This window comes from Alexandromys fortis, unplaced genomic scaffold (genome assembly GCF_014885135.2).
Source record: "Alexandromys fortis isolate MF-2015 unplaced genomic scaffold, M_Fortis_MF-2015_v1.1 scaffold_213, whole genome shotgun sequence".
Lineage (NCBI taxonomy): Eukaryota > Metazoa > Chordata > Mammalia > Rodentia > Cricetidae > Alexandromys > Alexandromys fortis.
This window is the reverse complement of record NW_026068093.1, coordinates 492,880-513,323: the sequence shown is the minus strand read 5'-3', so window position 1 is coordinate 513,323 and position 20,444 is coordinate 492,880. Positions and strand designations below refer to the sequence as shown.

Below are 20,444 nucleotides of genomic sequence, written 5' to 3'. Positions count from 1 at the left end.
GTAGCTGAGGAAGACCTTGAACTCATGACCCTCTAGCCTCCAGTTGGGGAATGCAGAGGTTACACATCTAGTATATACATACAGTACTGGTGCTGGAACCCAGGGCCTCCCACATACTACATAAGAACTTTGTCAATTGAGCTACGTCCGTAACCCCATGAGGACCTTTAAAACTGCATTTTGGAGCAGCCAATACTGTCCATTTAGGTGTTTCAAAGAGCAGAGGTATGGCTGGGTGTGGCAGCACACACCTTTAACCCCAGGCATTCAGAAGGCCCAGGTAGGGGGTTCTCTGTAAATTCAAGGCCAACCTGGTCTATAGTGAGTTCCAGGACAGCCAGTGCTACGCCAAAAGACCCCGTTTCAGAAAACAAAACAAAAATCAGAAATATGTGACAATATATAGGAAAAAGTCTGTCAAGAGAAGGAACGATATCATATTCGTTCTTCCTACCTAGCCGGTGCTCCCTTCCCTTCCTAGCAACGGGTTCGGGTTCCTCGTGCCTCTTCAGAATTGTGAAGTGACGGCGGTGACTTTCACTTACTCTCTTTTGTTTTGTGTGTGTGTGTGTGTGCGTGTGCGCTTGTGTGTGTGTGTCCCTGCACCATATGCGTGCCTACTGCTCTCGGAAGCCAAGAGCGAGCAGCAGATTTACTTCGGTAGTCAATGCTGGGGAAATCTTGACAAAAGTTAGTGGGAAACCTAACAGCAACATGTCTGTGGGGGAGTTGCTGGGGACCAAACCCGGGTCTTATTTTACCTTTTAGTCTTGTCCCTGGCAAACAGTACTGTTGAAGAGTACCAACCTACTCTTTGGATAGCAGTGACTGAAGCCTATTTCTACGGCCTTCTCAAAACAATCTAATATAGTGCGACAAGTCAATGCTTTGCGGTTGCCAGCGGATTAAACGATTGGTAACACACTTGAGTGTACGGGTGAACTTGTAATAATTTGGTATTCTGAAGCCATGCTTGCCAAGAAAGGAACTCCTTTGAAGGGCCAGTGACTCAGATCAAAAGGCCCTGGCCAAACAGGTGTGCATAAGAGATAAGCAGATTGAATGTTTGGCGTGCAATTCTACAGAGGTACTCCCACAGAACGACACTGTGAGTTCCCAAGCCCCTAGAGAGGTCATAGGCAACTGCCAACAGGTCATACAAAAGAGTGAATTCAAGAACCAGCCTTCCTCCACCTTATAACTAGGTTCATTCCTGTTTGTGGTTAAATCGCTGTTTCTCAAGGATTGGGCTATGCCCTACCTGTAACCTTAACTACAAATGGTTCTGTACTGCTGGTTCTAGGAATGACAATTGTGACTTTGTTTTAAAAAGTTATTTATAACCAACTGGCAACCCTACCTTTGTTTCAAAAGATTATATGACCACCTTGTAATGCCCGCCTTGCAATCATGCCTTTGTTTCAGGGGGGATTGAATGTTTATGTTCTGCCCCTGTAACTCTATTTTGTTCACGGAATTCCCCATCGGAAACCCCCTACCCCTGAGCTATAAAAACCTTGTCATCTTCACATCCAAGGGTGTCCTCTTAAACCCCGCCTTAGGGGGAGGAAACCCAAGTACTTGAATTTAAAAACTTGCTTTAATTAATTTGGCCATGACGGTTTGGGTCGGTGCTCTTTCTCCTTCCATCTTTCAGAAGAACGGAAGTAGGCTCTGTTAAGAAAATACTAGCTCAAGGGCCACTTATATAGTTCAATGGTTGAGCCCTTGGGTAACACGTACGAGGCCCCAACTTAAGTCCCTAGTACTTCAGAGAAAATCCGAGTTTGGGTGCTAGGAATACAGATTAGTGGCAAAATTCTTGTTTACTCTGCTCAAGGTCCCGCGAAGGATAAGGAGGGAGGGAGGACGAGAATTCTGCGTTCGGTTGTGACAGCTGTAGCATCAAAGGCAGTAATAGGGAGTAGAGGGCGGGGCCTGTGTAGGTCGTGGCTTCTATGCAGTTTATAGCAATGCCATTCAAGAAAGCAGGCTTCTGTTGTGAAGTCGATGCTTTCCCCAAGAAAGTCGGAAATGACAATTTCATGTGCGAGCGTAACTTTTTTTTATTTTTTATTTTTTTATTTATTTACTTTTGCTACTTAGTTTTAGTCAGTGTTAAGTCCAAAAGAAACGGGACCAATGGCTAACTGTGGTGCCTATTAGCATACCAAAGCGAATGCTGGCTTCCAAGCCTGTGTGTAACCCTCGCTCTTCTTGGCTCCTCACCCTGCCCCCTACCCTAACCTACTCTAGCTCAGAACTGCTCTTCCTCCAGCTTCTCGTCATTTCGGCCATTTGCTCTTTTGGCCCCCCTCTCTTTTTACCGCTTTCTCTGGGTCGTTTCTTTTGTCTTTCTCTCTTTCTCTTCCTCTCTGAACATCCCCTCCCCCTTCCGCCCCTATGACCGTGTTGGAAGAGTCCCGCTCCCGACTCTTCCAGCTGTCTCTGTCTGGACCCTCCCTCATATCTACAAATAAAAACTTTCCCTCCAACCGTACCTTGCAGCAGCCATGTCCTTACTTTATATACAGTTATTTGTTTTTGCAATGTTGGAAGGGAACTCACTGCTCCTTGCACGGTAAACGTGCACAATGTTGACAACTAATAGAGCACCATCGCCCCAGCTCTGGAATTTGGTATGTTGAAAATTAATTAAAAATCTTTTGGGGGCTCAGGGTGTAGCTCAGAGGTAGAGCACTCGCCTAGCATGGGTAAGGCTCAGGGTTGGAATCCCAACACGCAGGCAGGAAATTGGCGGGTCTCACAGCGCCCTCTGGTGGTCTCAAGGCCCCGTGCTCGTAGCGTGGCCGAGGTCCCCAGCCCTGGCGTCAATTCTGGAGAGAGTTGGGCGGAAACCACAGACCTGGTGCCCTCCCCAGCAGTAGAGTGGCGCAGTGGCTGAGCGTCGTTTGAGTCCTGAGGCTCCTGGTCTCTACTGCCGAATGGCGACCTACCACCGCACATCTCAAGGCAGCTCAGCCATCCGGCTGGGACTGTTTCATTGACGACCAGTGCCACGTGTTCTTAGAGATAAAGTTTTTTTTAGTGGGAGGAGAAATGTGACCCTCAGCTGATGGCACGAATCCCTCCGTGTGGATGCCAAACGCCTGTCCGCGGCTGAAATTGGTGTGGGTAGACTGAGGCACCGAATGATCATTGAAGGTGAGGGTGAGGGGAGGGAGGGACACAGGGAAATGTCCAGGTGGGATGGTTACGAGCGTCCACTCTCTGTTTCTTTCTCTCTCTTTCTGGAATGGCCAGCCACCTCCCAGGAATTAGGGGTTAGGAAGCACCTTGAACCCCTCTGAAAGTATTTTTTATTATCTATCTATCTATCTATCTATCTATCTATCTATCTATCTATCTATCTATCTATCTATCATCTATCTATCTATCTATCTATCTATCTATCTATCTATCTATCTATCTATCTATCTATCTATGTATGTATAGTGTTCTGCCTGTATGTCTGTCTGCAGGCCAGAAGAGGGCACCAGATCTCATCATGGGTGGTTGTGAGCCACCATGTGGTTACTGGGGAATTGAACTCATGGAAGAGCAGCCACTGCCTTTAACCCCTGAGCTGTCTCGCCAGCCCCCCCCCCCAAGTCTTTAGTGTCTTCCTGGTTCTCAGTGTTGTTCACACCAGGAACTACAAAACAGTTGCTTTGCATTTTTAGGATTTTGTTTTTGTTTTTTTGAGACAAGGTTTCTCTGTAATTTTGGAGCCTGTCCTAGAACTAGCTCTTGTAGACCAGGCTGTCCTCGAATTCACAGAGATCAGCTTGCCTCTGCCTCCCGAGTTCTGGGATTAAAGGCGTGTGCCACCACCCAGCTACATTGCATTTTTGTTTGATTTTTTCAAGATTGAAGCCAGGACCTTGTGCTTGTAAGGCACACGCCATGAGGGAACAAAACCATAGGTTGCATTTAATTTTAATCATTTAACATTAAATTTTTATTTTGAAGTAGAAAATTTATTGATTTAATGTAATCAACTGATATGTCAAATGAACTTCGATTCACTGCATTTTTTCCAATTGAACAAATACTCAACTTGGTTACTGGAAAGCTTCATAGATGGAACAGTTTGAGGGTGTGAATATTCTTATGACTAAATGTAATGGACTCTAAATCAAGTGTTTTCAGTGCCAAGGTGTGCATGTGAAGTCAGAGGCTAACTTACAGGAGTCAGATCTCCCTCTCTCGGAAAATAAATGCATATGTTAAATAGTTATTTTAATTCAGGGTTGAGTGTTTAGTCTGTATGCATGTATGCATGTGTACCACATACACGTCTTTCCAGAACAGGTCATAAGAGGGCATCGGATTCCCTGAAACTGGAGTTATGGATGGTTGTACATCATCATGTGTGTGCTGGGATTTGAACTGGGATCTTCTATGAGAGTAGCAAGTGCTCTTAACTGCTCAGCCATCTCTCTAGCCCTGGGTTCTCTCTTTCTACCATATAGGTCACTGGGATCCACCTCAGACACAAACCCTTGGCAGTGGTCAGTTTTACTTATTAAGCCATTTTGCTGGCCATGAATTAAGCACTAAAGTTCTCACAGGGTTCAGTGATTTGGCACAACAGGATGGAAACTGCCGTGGAGAGAGTGTGGGGGCTCACACTCGTAATGCCAGTACTTGGAAGGCGGAGGCAGGAGCATCATGAATGCAAGACCAGCCTGAGCTACACAGCCAAGTTCAAGGCTAGCTTGGGCTAAGTAGTGAGAGTTTGCTTTTAAACATGTAAAATGCTTTATTATTCATTTCCAACTGAAAGAGAATTTTGCTCTTAGTAAAGTTTATATGGGATGTGGGTGCAGTTCAGTTATTAGTGTGCTTGCCTAGCATGTACAAAGCCCTGGGTTTGATCCCCAGCATTGCCTAAAATCAGGTGTGGGCCTATGGAGATGGTTCAGTGGGTAAGGAGCCCTAGCACCTACATAAAAATCCAAGCATGGCCCCACATACATGTTACTCTAGCCCTGGGAGAGGTAAGGAGATAGGATCATTAGGGTTTGCTGGCCACCACCTTAAGGAAAAATTAGTGAGTTCCAGGTTCAATGAAACACCCTGTCTTAAGGGAATGAGATGGAAAATGGTAAAGAAAGGGTATACCCATGTCCTCCTCTGGCCTCTGTGTGTGTGTGCGCGCACACACACGCACACACACACGTGCTCGCACACACAATAGATACCAGATGTAGTGCCAAACATGTAATCCCAACACTAGGGCACTAGGGCCGTAGAAGTAGGAGGATCAGTTCATTCAAGGTCATCCTCAAGTACAAGCTGAAGGACAGCCTGGGATACAGGACGCCCTGTATTTAAGAAAACAAAGGTTGGGCCAGGTAGTGGTGGCACATGCCTTTAATTCCAGTACGGGAGGCAGAGGCAAGTGGATCTCTGTGAGTTTGAGGCCAGCCCGGTCTACAAGAGCTAGTTCCAGGACAGCTAGGGCTATTACACTGAGAAACCTTGTCTCAAAAAACCAAAAAGAAAAGAAAAGAATAAAGAAGAAAAAAGAAAATGAAGGTTGGAAAGATGGTTCATCAGCTAAGAACACTTACTGCTCTTGCGGGAGAGCTGGGTTCAGTTCTCAGCACCCACACAGCAACCTAAAACCATCGGTAACTCCAATCCCTAGGGATTCAATGCCTCTTCTGACCTCCACGGGCTCTGCACACACATCATGCATTTACATACACTCAGGTACATACACACACACATACATACACATAAAATTTAATAAATGTGTTTTTAAAGTATATTCAGCTGGGCATGGTGACTTCTGCCTTTAATCCCGGTACTTAGAAGGCAAAGGCAGGTGACTCACTCTCCATGAGTTTGAAGACAGCCTGGTCTATATGGTGAGTTCTAGGCCAGAAAGAGCTCTACCTAGTGAGACTCTGCCTCAAAAAACAAACAAACAAACAAAAAATGAAGATTGCTCATGATTTAAATTAACGTTACCTATTTGCTTTTTTTCCTAAGGTGGCTACTAGAAAATGGGAAGTTTCACTTGCACCTTGCCATAGATTCCTCTTAAGCCCTCTAGTTCAAGTGTGGCCCTTCAGGGCCTTGCCTACTTTCTGGAGCTGTTCTTGTTGCCTGGATCTGGGTAGGCTGAAGGGGAGGCACTCTCTTGTTGGGGACCCAGGAGTTGAGAGTAGCTGTCCCCCACATCTATGGGTTCTGGAGCAGGCAGTCCACAGGGACTGCAGGTCAGAGTGAAGTTAGCCTGCAGTAAGAGAATGATGCGAGCCGCCCTCAGCATGAAGGCCTCCTCCACTGGCGACGAAGAGAAGAACCTGGGGCTAAGAGACTGTGGTAGTTTGAATGTAATTGGCCCCCACAATCTCATAGGGAGGGGCACTATTAGGAGGTGTGACTTTGTTTGAGTGGGTATGGCCTTCTTGGAGGAAGCGTGTCACTGTGGGGGTGGGCTTTGAGCTTTCCTATGCTCAGGATACCGCCCGGTGTCTCAGTCTTCTTCCTGTGGCTTGAGAGATGTAGCACTCTCTGCTCCAGCACATCTGACTGCACGGGGCCATGTTCCCCATCATGATGAGAATGACTGAACCTCTGAAACTGGAAGCGAGTCACCCCAGTTAAATGTTTTCTTTAGAAGAGTTGCTGTTGACACAGTGATTCTCCACAGCAGTAAAAATCCTAATGAAGACAGAGATAGACTCAGTTTTTGTAACTAGATCTCAAAACCAGGGCTTGGTCACAAGGACTAAGCAGGGTGTTCCAAGCCCTGCTAAGCATTTTGGGTAGGAGTCATTCATGGCTGGAGATCCCACAGAAGAAGGTAGATAGGGTTCTCAGTCTTACCAAAGCCACACCCACTTGGATGTGACCCCCAACACACCCTGTTCTCCCCTTCCAGTCTCACCCGTTTACTTTCTGTGACTCTGAACCTACCTACGGCTGTATCCTACAGGCAGCGACTCTGAACCTACCTACGGCTGTATCCTACAGGCAGCCATGCTCTTTTTCCAGGTGGCAGCCATGAGTGTGAGGCTGAAGACTTGGGTTCAAAATTGAAGGCAAATAGGATGTGCATACATTCCTGGTGGTCCCGTACCACCAACTTCCCCTAGCTCCAACACCAAGGTTATGCTAGTGACTGGCTGTCCTGGCTAAATTCCACCTCTGTCCCAATGCTTGATCCACTAACACACAAAATCAGGTCAGAGTGCTGGCGCAGCCCTCAATAAAGAAGACAGCTTCCTCCCCTCACAGGGCAGGCTCTGTGTACCCTGCAAACAGGACAAAGTCCAGGCTACGTGGCCCTGTGAAGCAAGCCCTACCTGGTAACTGGCTTTGTGTTTTTGGCTTTTGGTTTTTGAGACATGGTTTCTCTGTGTAGTCCTGGCTGTCCTGGAACTCACAGATCCACCTGCCTCTGCCTCCTGAGTCCTGGGATTAAAGGTGTGCGCTGCCACTGGCCAGCCGTCATTGGCATTTTAAAGCACAGATTGCCTTTGCATCTTCAGTGGTCAGTGGCCGTTACCATCTGGCTGAAGTTTGGTCCTTGCTTCTTGCAGAAAAAGAGGAGCTCACTGATATTGCAGGCCCAGGGCAACCACATTTGGTTCCTGTAGAGGCTCTCCTGAAGATTTGCTTTGACAAGCCAGGAACTCTTTGGAGGCAAACACTTGAACAGGAGAGAAACCATGACATAAATCTCAACAAAGATTTGCCTGAAAGCCAGTGAAGGTCTGGGTTAGCTCTGCTTAAACACACACATATGCATACACGTCCGCACCCTCTATTGTATATCAAAACCATGCTGTCTTTCAATTAAAAAGAGAATCTCCTTTTAAATATTTACTTTTAGGACTGTAAAATGGTTCAGTGGGCAAAGTATTTTGCTGCCAAACCATATGACCTAAGTTGGATTCCCTAGGTCCACATGGTGGATGAAGAAACTGATTCCCACAAGTCGTCCTGACCTCCATACATGTGCTGTGGTATGTATGCGCCACCATAAGTAAAAAGTAAAAATAAATAAACAAACAAATAAATCTATTTAATACTGGCTTCCACTCCCCCAGATATTTTCCAGTTCCAGACATGGGCTGTGAAGAAATCACCTGGGCCTGGAGGACTTTTAGGGGTATTTTATTTGCTCAGACTCCCTCCTCACCAGACCCCCGTGAAGACAGTGTTAGAGAAGAAAAGGAAGACTATTCTGTTTCTATCAGATACCAGTGAGGCACTGTCTGGTTTATTAGATCTAAGGAGCCAGGACTCATGTCGAAAGCAGAGGAACTACCATCACATTCCAGGTTAGAACCCCAGGACCCAGTGGAGCTGGTGGTCAGGTCCTCACATGTGGCTCCCAGGGACCCCTACCTTCCTCCAGGTCTCCACCCTTCCTTCCTTCTTTCCTCCGGAAGGGTCCCACAAGGCCATCTCTGGTGAAACCCAAGTCCTGCTGTCCTCTGGGAAACAGTACTAAGATGGACAGCAGGATGCTGTTTCTTACACCTGTTTTACCAGCTGGGAAACAGAACCCAGGCTCAGTACACCGACCTTTGCAACCAGTGACAAGACAGCAGACAACTCAGACCACAACTAATGCGAATGGTGTGTGAATCGCCCTTTAGAGCAGAGGCGACAAACTCAAAAGGCCCTGAGGTACAGTAGGGATGGGGCTCCAAGTGAAGGTCGAGAGGAAGGCACAGCCTCCTCACCCAGGAAACCTGGCTGATTTAAATGTGCTCTTTCCTAAGTTTCAAACATGGGTAACAAATACAAAAGATTTTTAACTCTGTAACTTCTGTCTTAGACAAATTCCCAGTATAAGCCCCTTTTCTTGAGCAAATAATGGAACTTAACTGAATGATCACATAGGATTGCATAGGTCAACATTGTAACAAAAATATAGCAGCTTCAGATACACCAGTCTCCCCATTTAAAAACAAAATCAAGCTGGGCTGTAGTGACACACACCATTAATCTCAGCATGGGAGGCAGAAGCAGGAAGATCTCTGTGAATTTGAGGCCAACCTGGCCTACAATAGCTAGTTCCAGGACAGGTAGAACTGTAATACAGAGAAATCCTGTCTTGAAAAACAACAACAACAACAACAACAACAAAAAACAGTAAAACCAAAATCAAGTCAAATTGATAATTCAAAATTGCTTTTTTTTTTGAGACAGGGTCTCATGTAGCCCAGGCTGGCCTCCATCCAATTCATATTGTAGCTAAGGGTGAATTTGAATTTCAGATCCTCCTCTCTCTACTTCCCAAGAACCAGGATTCCAGATCATATAGCTGTGGGGATCAAATTAGCATGCTAGACTCTCCCTAACTAACTGAACTATACCCCAGCCTCTAGCTCACACTTGAATAAAATATGCTAGCTGGACCACTTCCCACGGGGCAACCTTGCATTATTAAAATGAGTCTGCTTCCACTCATGCCAGGAAGATGCCAATCCCTCTGCACCTCATGCTCTCTCCACGAGACTGAGAGGGAACAGGATTAGGCTGTGGATCACCAAGAAGAAACTGAGGCACAGAGCAGGGAGGGTCCCCTCCCTTGGTGCTGTCACAGAAAGAGTTGAAATGATGACTCAAAGGTGTGTATCTCCTCACAGGGAGCTACGCCAAGCACAGCACAGTTGGGTATATGCAGTGTGGAACACAGTTGAATATGTAAGTCTATCCACTTCCCTCTGACAAAGGGAAAACTAGTAGGGACCTTCCCCTTCCAAAGACTGATTTCTCCGGGGGCAGGTAAGGCCAAGAGGCAATCCCCAGTTACCTCTGCGTGAATCCTCTGTGACTCAAAGCCTCAGAAGGAAGATTCCAGAATACTTGGGCTAGGACCTGAGCTCTAACATAAGTCAGGGAGCTGAACACCCCAACACCCTGGCTTTCCCTGTCCTTGGTGCTCTAGGCAGCTCCCAGAAAACTTTTCCACAGAGGATTTGGCACAGTAATCAGTGTCTACACGGGAAAGGCCAAGGCCCCCTTTTCTCACAGCATGCAAGGTGCTTTCGGTCCTGGCCCTGCAACACACAGGTCATCTCGGCTCTGGCCTGACCGGCCCCCTCACGGCAACAGTCAGGTCTTGAGTTTGGCTTATTCTGGGGACCAAGGACCCAGGAAAGCCAAGGGGATCTCTTCACAGACTGACAGGGAGAAGGGATTGGCTCTTCCATCTCTCGAAACTGTCACAACTGGTATTCTGAGAAAATAGGTTATTTGGGGTTGGACCATCCTACAGGCTGTGAGATGCCTACTAATTGTCCCCACACAAGTTTCCAATGGCGCCTGGAGGTGCATCCTAGTCCCTGGTGGAAAGCCACTGGGCTGGCAGCTTCCTGGGAAACAGAAGCCCCAGACAGAGTGGCAAGTCTGCACAGTGGTGCAGTGTCTACTTGGCTCTGAGAAATGAAGGCACAGAGAGACAGGATCACCTTGCTCACAGAGAGAAGAAACACTAAGTGTGGGGCAGGTCCCATGGGCCTTGCTGCCTCTCTGGCAACAGTGAAAGCGGCAGTCCCCAAGCAAGTGGGGTCTCTGTGGTCAGTCAGTCACCAGCTGCTGAGGTCAACACTGTGACATGGAAGCCCACTGAGAAGGTCCAGACCCCAGTGTGCAGGTTAGGGCCAGTCCAGGGGTTCAGCCTTCATCTTGTGTCCTCCAAGGGCTCAGATGGCATGCGGACAACTCCATCCTGGGCTCTGGCTCCACTCCCTCGGTCTTCACAGTCTCCATTGGGACACATGGCTGTCAGTGCAAGCTCCTCCTCCGAGACCTGGAGGTGTTCTGGAACATTCGAGAATGAAAAGATCAAGTTTATGAGTCACTATCCAGCACTTAAAGGGAAGAAGTTGGCCCAAGATCTACGTTTAAAGCCAAAATGGACTTTTTGGATGTCAGATGGCTCGGCAGGTAAAGGTTTTGGCTGCCAACGCTGACAACCCGAGTTTGAGTCCCAGGACCCACATGGTGGAAGCAGAAAACTAACTCCCTCAAATTGTCTTGTGACCTCCACAAGCACGCCATGGCATGTGCACGTCGGAAATGTAAAAAGCCAAGCAAAATACAGGCCTAAAACTATTTTAGAATAGGGACCCCCCCCCCTTGACCCAACAAGCCCACTTTCAGCTGTGTCTCCACACTCCTGCTGCCATCTCAGTACAGGTCTAAGGGTGAAATGATGGGTCAGTGGAGAGAAAGAAAAGTCTCAGGTCCTTATGGGGTCTGTGAGATCCTGGGATGATACTGACCAACTCTAATGCCACTGCCACTGTTTTTATGAGAGATAATGAGGTCTCTTACAGCTTATACTGGTTGAGTCTTGGCTTCCCCACCTACAGCTGGAACTGTGCAACTGATCCTCAGCTTCCAGAAAACTCACGAGGCAAACAACCTAGGGTTTCTATGTATGCTGGGGCTCTGCATCAAGAATGGAGCTGGGGACACAGCTCAGTGGGTAGAGTGCTTGCCTAGCACACATTAATCCTAGGTCCAAGCCCTAGCACCACATAAACCGGGAGTGATGGTGCCTGCCTGCAGTCCCAGTACTTGGGAGGTGAAGGAAGAGGATCAGAAGGTCAAGGTCATCCTTGGAAACACTTGAGTTCAAAGCCAACCTAGAATATATGAAACCCTGTCTCAGAAACAAAACAACATGTATAAAATTGTCAAGGACTACATAAAGATAATTTTAAAAACAAAACCAAATAAAAACAAAAGGTTGTGCATGTTGCTCAGAGTGAGGTTGTAGGTCCATTTCCCAGAATCACAAAAAGGTGCTTTGTTTTGTTTAAAATGAAAGATGTATAAAATTCTATAAAACTAAACACCTACACACACATGTACTCAGCAGTAGAAAGTACTTGTTACTATTACAGAGAATTGGGTTCAGTTCCCAGTCAGTAACCACATGGTGGCTCACAAAAGTCAGTAACTACAGTTTCAGTGGATCTAGCGCCCTCTTTTGGCCTCAGTGGACACTATATGCACATGGTACATATACATACATGGAGGCAACACACATACATAAATAAATATAGTAAAGCAAGTGCTCTCATAATGTTCACATTCTATTAGGGATTATATATAATCCAGAGATGACTGAGATACACAGGAGGATTTACATAGGCTAAACATACGCACGGTGCCCCCTCGTTTCTCTTGTGTGTGGTATGTGCACGTGTGCATGTCTTTTCATGTATGTGGGTGCATTTGTGTGGGCGCCAGTACACAAGTGAGTGTCTGTGCGTGCATACATGCACATACACGTGGTGGCTTCCCTGAGGTTGACGTCAAGAGTCCTCCTCCATTGCTCTTCCACCTTATCCATTGTGGAAGGGTCTATCTAGCAAACCCAGAACTTGTAAGTATGACCAGTTTTGCTAGTTTGCCTGTTCTTGGTTCCTCTGCTTCCTCTTCCTCCCTCTGAGGCTGGGATTATAGGCCTACTGGCACACTCTCTTGGTCTTTAGTGGGTTTCAACACTCCATCTTCATACTTGCCTGGCAATCGATTTAACCACTGCTCCCCAAAACTGCTATTCTATTATTTTATATAAGAGCTTTGAGCATCTTCAGTTTTGTCATTTTTATATTTACTTATTTAGTGTGGTGTGTGTGTGTGTGTGTGTGTGTGTGTGTGTGTGTGAGAGAGAGAGAGAGAGAGAGAGAGAGAGAGAGAGAGAGAGAGAGAGAGGATGACTTGTGGGGTGTCAGTTCTCTCCTTCCTCAATATAGATTCTGGGAATCAAACTCAAGTTTTCAGTTTTGGTGGCATGCACCTTTACCCACTCCATCCTCCTAGCTCAGTGTGTGTGTTTTAAGCCACTGTTTGTGGCAAATTATTAGGCATTGAAAGAAGACTGCTAGGTCAGTGAAGGGTCAGTTTTAAATAAGGGACACAATAAAAGTTTATTTTGTGCCTCCACTCACTGTTTGTGCCCTGTTCTTTCCTTGCCTCTATTTACCAGCAAGATGACCCTACCCTGGAAACCACTCTGGGTGAGTTACCTCCTTTCTAGTCTCTCAGCCTTTGTGGATTAGGTCACCTAATATCCCTTTAGGAGCTGCTGTGGACCCCTCTAGCTGGATCTGCCTCTGATCTGTGTTTCCATAGGCTGCCATCTTTATGCTTGTGTCTAAGTCCCTGTGCCCCTGAAGGGCATCCTGGCCCCCATGTGGCCCAGCTCTCCACTTCAAGGCCTTCCTTTGCCATCTGCACTTCAGCCCTGAGCACCCTTGAGGGGGCTTCCTTTTCTGAATATGATATCTGCTAGCAACTGTTGCTCAGGGTGCTCTCTGCATCTTCCTATGACTGCATACAGGAAGCCCTGTATCTCAGCTGAAATGCCACTAGCTCCTTAACACTCATATTCTTCGGGGGACACTGGCCTGTCCTCACATCCGCCACTATGCATGTGGAATTCCTGTCCTCCAGCTCTCTTCCTGCCTTCACCAGGTTGGAGGACTCTTAGGGCAGGAACCCTGCCTGAGCCAGCCTGAGCCCTGCTTGGAGGGACAGGCGCCCGAGTGCTCCTGTCATTCTCAGCATGGATGAAGTGTGTCCTTAAGGCCCCTGTATCAGGATCCAGGCAGCCAATGTGCTTACCTTGAGCTGGGCCTTGGGAGGAGGTGGCATATCCTTGGTTCTTCCTCTGGTTCCGAGGACCCCAGGAAAAGCAAGTCAGTAGGCCAGGGAGGCCTGGTCTTTCCCAGGCACCTTCTGCTAGAAAGAGTCCAAATCCCCAAAGCAGAGGTCAGCTAGTGCCTACTCCAAAACCTCTAAGAGTCTTTCTTCAGCAACCCAGGAGTCTTGACTTTCTACCGCCCTGCTTTTATCTGTCTGGTTACCTTACTTCAGCCTCACAGATTTCTGTGACATGTGCACATGCTGGGGAACCATAGCAACAAAATGACATGAAATCAATCCCAATCGCATCCACCAAAGAAACCTCTCAGAGAGCAGTCGTTTCTCCCTCAGTTTTAGTTCACACCCTGTCTTCTTTCCTTGATTCCCTACCCTAATTCTTCATTTGTTTGTCCATCCATCCTTTTGTTTCTGAGACAGGATCTCACTATGTAGTCTAGTTTGTCCTTGAACTTTCCATCCTCCTGTCTCAACCTCCCAAATGCTGGGATTACAGGTATGCATCATTGTGCCTTGCTTCAAACTATTTCATAACACCAATAGATTAATTTTTTTTAATGACAGGGTCTCATTTCTTAGTGCCAGCTGGCCTGACACTCACTATGTAGACCAGGATGGCCTCAAACTCACAGAGATCTGTCTGCCTCTGTCTATAGCTGCTAGGATTAAAGGCACGGCTTACCATGCCTGACTTCCATAAACTGTTGTAAAAAGCTGCAAGGAAATGCATGCACAAGGAGTTATAGTTAACTCATGGCCTTGAAGTTTTTGTTTTTCTTAGCGTGTTGTTATAAAAGCTGGCAAGAGTCGGATATAGCAGAAGATGATACATCTGCTAAGGTGCCATTTTCCGGAGTGTCAGTGTTTATTGCAAAGCAAGAATTTAGTCATCCATTTTGGATGCCAGGCAGGGAGTTAGGAAATGGGAATCCTCGGGTTGTTAAACTCACAAGAGAGCAGTGATGAAACCATTTGGTCTTTGCTGAGAGAGCCAAAGATCAAAGGTTTTGCATTTCACTAGTGAGTTTGTGGGCAGGAGGGAGTGCAGGCTTTTCAGAAGGCTCCCCCGTTTGAATGGAGGGGTGGGGCGAGCTATAGAAGGAAGAGAAGAGAGGAGTCCCTGGGCTGGGTCACAGTCAGGTGCACAAAACCATGGCCAGAGTTAAGTGTGCCTGGGGGAACTGAGAACTAAGAGAAGGAAGGTTTAGAGTTTTCTACGTGCCAGCTCATTAGTCTAGGGAGAATTTGTGTGAATTCCCTTCTTTCTCTCAAGACCAAGTAAGGAATCCGCTGGCTGGATATGCTCAGAACAGGAGTATACACGGGGAATTTATTTCCCTCACTTTTCAGGATGCTGGAGGTTGTTCATCCTCCATAGAAGGCAAGTTGACCAGAAGCTAGGGGAGCCTCCAATGATAGAAATTTGCCAGGCTGGCAGGCACAAGTGTGACGTTTGGACATCAGATAGTGTCTCCCCGCTGAGATAGGTCTGACGTCTCCCAGTGGCTGACTAATGGCCAATAGCAGATGCCCTGCAAACCGCCCCCCCCCCAGCCACTTATTAACTGGGAAGCTTACTATAGTAAAGAGTCAAACGGAAGGGAGCTGAGCAGTGCAAAGATCTCCCAGTGTCTGCCCCAGCTCCACTGAAGGTCCACATTTTAATCCCACTATACTGCGGAGTTCCTGCAAAACCTGCTGCCCTGGGACACCTGACCCGGCTGTAATGGAAGAGTTCCCGGCTGGGAGAAGCTCTCACTCCTTTCTACGCTTTAAGCGTGTGTGGAAGAAAAAGGTGACCCCGCCACGCCTGGCAGCAGCGATCAGATCAGCGTAGGCAGGAAGCCAGGAATCACTGAGGTCACCATGGTCTAGGTCCCTTGTGCTTGCTTACCAACACCAGGTTCGTGCCTCTGCCAGGAACTGTGTCAGCCTTCCACCTTTCTACACAGAGATTCTCGGCTGCTCACGCTCTCCCCCAACTCCTGCGACAACCTAGCCTGCACCGTGCCCTAAAGCTCCAGTCACCACCCCCAGCCCGTCTCAGTTCTTCACCATCCCCCAAGCACAAACTTTTGCACCCCGAGACGTTTCCATCTTCTTCCGCTATCCTCGGTCTTCTATAACTTGTACATTTTGTTCAAAACAGTTCAACTCTATCCACTTACTGACCAGCTGAACCCTAGGCTGCTTGTCCCCCATTTGACTGGCAGTCTGGATCGACTCAACTCCTTTCTAGAATCAGGTCACCTTAGGCTCAAAGGCCTTGTGCTAGGGACTTCTCTGCTCCGGGTCTCAGTTTACCATGGTGCACAACAGAGTTGGGTGTCCTAACGGGGTTCAACCGGAATAAAGGAACTGAAGTCTTCCCGTAGACGCCTTTACCGGTATTTAGCCCGATTCCGCGCAGCCTCACCTGGTCGACCTGGCCCGGCAGCTTGCAGGGCCCTGCAGGCCGCCTCTTGGACCGCCAAGCTGGAGGCCGGGGAGCCCGGACGGAAGGCGGCAGCTTGCACCGGGCCCCCGACCTGGCGGCCGAACACCGAGCGCAGCAGCGTCTCCAGCAGCTGCAGTCCTGACACCACCGCGTCCTCCGCTCCTGCGTCGGCCACCAGGACTCCGACCAGCGCTGCGCCCTCCGGTCTCCGGCTGCGCACATCCCGCAGCATCTCCCGCAGGAGGCGCCGTGGGTCCCGGGCGGCCAGCGATGAAGAGCGGCACAGCACGAAGACCAGCGGCGAGCGGATGGAGCGCGCTGCCTTTGCCCGCGGAGCCCGTTGCGGCCCGATGGCCGCCGCAGTGGCTGCGCTCTCGGCCTCTGTGTAGTGGCCCGGCTTACCGGGCTTCCCCTTCTTGCCAGACGCTGGCTCCGGCTCTGGCTCCGGAGGGAACACGGCGCGGGAGAAGTCTCGCAGCAACTCGCGGCTCTGCTCGCGCTCCCACAGCTCTCCCACCAGCAGCACCTGCCCGCGGCCTCCCGCAGCCTCCACCAGCGCCTGGAAGTGCGGCTCGGCCGGGCTCGCCGGCTGCTGGGCCAGCGGCTCCAGCTCGCTCTCCATGCTGGCCTCCCCGTCCTGCGCGGGGCCCGGAGCTCCGCAGCCTCCTCTACGGACACGCCCCCGAGGGCCGAGCCTCCCCGACCCCTGGCTCACTGGCTGCGTCCTGCGCGCTTCTGTCCCGTGCGCTGAATATCATTCACTCACTCATTCATTCATTCATTCATTCATTCAGACACCCAGTACACACTTCCTGAGCACTTAGTAGGTGCGGGCTCTTGTGGGGCTGAGGGTGAGTGGACGTTAACGTATTCACAAACGTACCCGCTCAAGATAAGATAGTTTTGAACCCCGGAGCAGATTTATTTATTTTTCAAAAAGACTTATTTACTTACTTGATTTTATGTGTATGAGTGTTTTGCTTGCGTGTATGAGCACTGGCACCAGCGGAGTTGTGAATATGTTCTGGGAATTCAACCCAGGTCCTCTGCAGAAACAGTCAAGTGCTCTGGATTGTGGAACCATCTCTACAGTCTTAGATTTCTTTCTTTCTTTTCTCCCACCCCGTACCTCCCCCCACCCTCTGCCAAAAGGCACGACCTCACCATCCTAGCCTAGACTCTGGAGATCCCTTAGTCTCAATGTGGAATTATAAACCTGTGTCACCGTTCCTAGCTTCTGGGTTAGGGGCTACTTTCCCAGTGGTGTAGGCTTTGGAACCGAGATGGCGCAGAAGAGTAAGTGGGAAGCAAAGCAGGGTGTCCTGGTTTTTCATTTCTGTCGCTGTGATAAAAATACCCTTACCACAAACAACTTAGGGAAGGAAAGAAAGGGCTTATTTTAGCCCACGGTTCCTGGTCGCAGCCCGTCACTGCAGGGAAGTGACAGAGGCAGGAGCTCCAGACAGCTGGCCACCATCACACCCACAGTCAAGAGTGGAGAGCAATAAACTCTCCTTTTGTACAATGACAGTAAGGAATAGTGTCACCCACTTTCAGGCTGGGTCTTACCGCATCAATTAAGTCAACTGAGATGATCCCGGCCACCCCCAGAGTTGCTCACAGGCCAACCTGACCTCAACAGCTCTGCACTGAGACTGTCTTCCTAGGTGATTCTAAATTGTGTTGGCAGTTAGAATTAACCATCACCTAGGGCATAGCTCCTCTACTGTGATCTCGTTTTCAGCCATCGACACTCCTTTCAAATGGACCATGGCCACTATTTCCACAAATAGTTGTTGACTTCTGGGTACTGCCTGAGGTACTGTGGGACTGTTGTTCCCTATGGACCAGAATATAAGGCAGTGCTTCTCAACCCCTTTCACAGGGGTCGCCTAAGTCCATCAGAAACCACAGATACTTACATCATGATTCATAACAGTAGCAACATTATGTAATAAAGTAATAATGAAAATAATTTTATGATTGGGGGTCATCACAACATGAGGAACTGCATAAAAGAGTCACAGTATTAGAAAGATTGAGAACCAGTGATTTAGAGTTAGATGTGGGATGCTGGCATGCTGTGGTGTTGGGTGTGTATGTGTAGGTGCGCATGTATGTATGTATCTATGTCTGTCTGTCTGTCTGTCTGTTTGAAAACCAGGTTAGAAGCAGGAACATATTTTCTATGGTTTTTATGGACCAGGGCAGCTTTGTCCAAAGGAATGTCCTGTGAGCTGTTTTTCCTGCCCTGTGCAAACGTGGTCACCCCAGGCAAACGTGATTATTATTGTACACAGGAGAGTTGGTGCAAATTACTTTTACATGCTATTTAACATCAATTTAAATTCAAAAGGCCTCCGTGGCTTGTATCTAGCTCTTTATTTCCCCTTTATTTCACTACATAGTAATTGCCCCAAAGGCTGTTGGTGTCAAGACTTTTTAATGCCCATATAATTTTAATTCATCATATAACTTCAATCCTCTCTTTGAAATTCCTTGTTCCCTACCCTTTATAACTATGTTCCAACATCATGGAGGGGTTTTCGTGTCTATAAAATGAATCTTTCTTGGATACCTACTGTATGCAGAGAGCAGTCCAAGGTGCCCAAGATGCAGCCCTTCCTTCCTTAAGAGTCTAGTAGTGGTTTTAGCCAGTATTTGGAGGAAGGAAGGCGACATATTTCTTCTCCTCTCTGCCTCCTTCTTCTTGGTTTTTTGAGACAGGGTTTCTCTGTGGCTTTGGAGCTTGTCCTGGAACTAGCTCTTGTAGACCAGGTTGACCTCAAACTCACAGACATCCGTGTGCCTCTGCCTCCTAAGTGCTGGGATTAAAGGTGTGAGCCACCACCACCCGGCATGACAGGGTTTCCTTGGGTAGTCCTGACTGTCCTGTAACTCACTTTGTAGACCAGGGTGGCCTTGAATTCAGAGATCCACCAGCCTCTGCTTCTCACGCTGGGATTAAAGGTGTGCACCATCAACACCCACCTAAGGCAGCATATTTTTTTATCTGGTTCTCATTAATGAGACTCCTCTTTACTAGGTCTTTGGAAACTCAGTTTTTAGAACAGCGATTATTCTCTGATCATACCACCAGAATGACAGCTAAAGTTCCAGCCATCAGTGTCTCCCTCTGAAGAGCTCGATGGCAGCACTGGAAAAGAACAGAAATCAAACACTCCGTTAAGAGGCTGGGGGTGGGAGGTGTATCTCAGTGGTAGAGTACCGGCATGCACAAAGCTCTAAGGGCTGGGAGGACAGCAGCACGTCTGATGGTTAATCTTCACTGTCTTCTTGACTAGATTTCAAGTCATTTGGAGACACACTCTGGGTGTGCCTGCAAGGGTGTGTCCAGAGTGATTGAAGTGAGTAAAGGCCTATCCTGTATGTGGGTTGAAACTCCACACACACCACACCACACACACACACACACACACACACACACACACACACACACACACACACACACAGAGCTCCCGGATGGAATTAAAAGGGAAAAGGAGAAAAAGGAGAAAGGGAGTTGAGCCCCAGCAATCATTTCTTTGCTTGCTCCCTGGAAGCAATGTGACCAGATGCCTGGGCTCCTGCTACCGCAGCCGAGCGGCTCTTGCTGCTCTGTCTTTCTGGGTGTAAGGGACTACACCCCAAACTGCGATCCAAAGCAAACCTTTTCTCTCTAAGTTGCTCTAGTCAGGTAGTTAGTCACGGCAGCTAGAAAAATGATGGCTATCGCTGTACTTGAAAGGGCTGTTTCTGTGATCCACCTGACCATGTGGTTTGTAGATCCTTGGGATTCATTTTTGGAAGGGATGTGGACGAGTTTAGTGCTGTGTGCTAGAGAAACCCCAAATGCTCTGAGCAGAGTTTAGTGGCCCATTCTGGTGGGTGAGCAGAAGAGCAGAACTCTTTGAGGGTAGACAGTAAAGATTGTATTTAGAAGAGGGAAACCGGAACTCTGTCGCGAGTCAGATGAGGGGCTATCCATGTGCTATTCTGTGGAAGAATATGACCACATGCTGCCCATGCCCTGAGAACTTGTGCGTGGCTGAATCAAAAGGGAATGAACTAATTTGTTAGATAGAGGCTATTTTAACACAAATAGCACTCAGTGTTGTAGCTACTGAGCACTGTTCTCATCCAGGTTTACAGTGAGAAAGAGCAGCAAGCGGGGCTGTTGGAGCCCAGATGATGTCATAAAGAACCCCACATTCGGGGCATAGAGTTAAAGAACCTGGTGCTTTCCCTAGTGGGTTTCCCTTAAGCTTTGCCTGATTTTTTCTTTGCTATGCCCCCATTTCTCTCTTTCAAGGAATGGGAATGTTCATTTTGTGTCTATATATATATA

The 20,444-nt window shown here is 48.0% G+C and overlaps 1 protein-coding gene across 2 annotated transcripts; it reads right to left on the bottom strand.

Moving 5' to 3' along the window:
• Positions 1-8,123: 8,123 nt before the first annotated feature.
• CUNH2orf72 (chromosome unknown C2orf72 homolog) lies at positions 8,124-16,942 on the bottom strand. Of its 2 annotated transcripts, none has more exons than XM_050123163.1 (3): positions 16,076-16,942; positions 13,621-13,737; positions 8,124-10,800 (listed from the first exon to the last, which is right to left on the bottom strand). In XM_050123163.1, exons 1-3 carry the CDS (start codon positions 16,716-16,718, stop codon positions 10,661-10,663), a joined length of 900 nt encoding a protein of 299 aa, XP_049979120.1. In that variant the 5' UTR covers positions 16,719-16,942; the 3' UTR covers positions 8,124-10,660. The 2 variants fall into 2 exon arrangements, with proteins under 2 accessions (XP_049979120.1, XP_049979121.1); XM_050123164.1 differs by having other exon boundaries at positions 13,621-13,734.
• Between the last annotated feature and the right edge of the window lie 3,502 nt (positions 16,943-20,444).

Excerpts from the sequence above, each read along its gene's own strand:
- CUNH2orf72 (XM_050123163.1), bottom strand. The coding sequence starts at position 16,718 with ATGGAGAGCGAGCTGGAGCCGCTGGCCCAGCAGCCGGCGAGCCCGGCC. Across the intron at positions 13,738-16,075 it reads TGCCGGGCCAGGTCGACCAG|CAGAAGGTGCCTGGGAAAGA; the intron begins GTGAGGCTGCGC and ends GACTCTTTCTAG. Across the intron at positions 10,801-13,620 it reads CTCCCAAGGCCCAGCTCAAG|AACACCTCCAGGTCTCGGAG; the intron begins GTAAGCACATTG and ends CGAATGTTCCAG.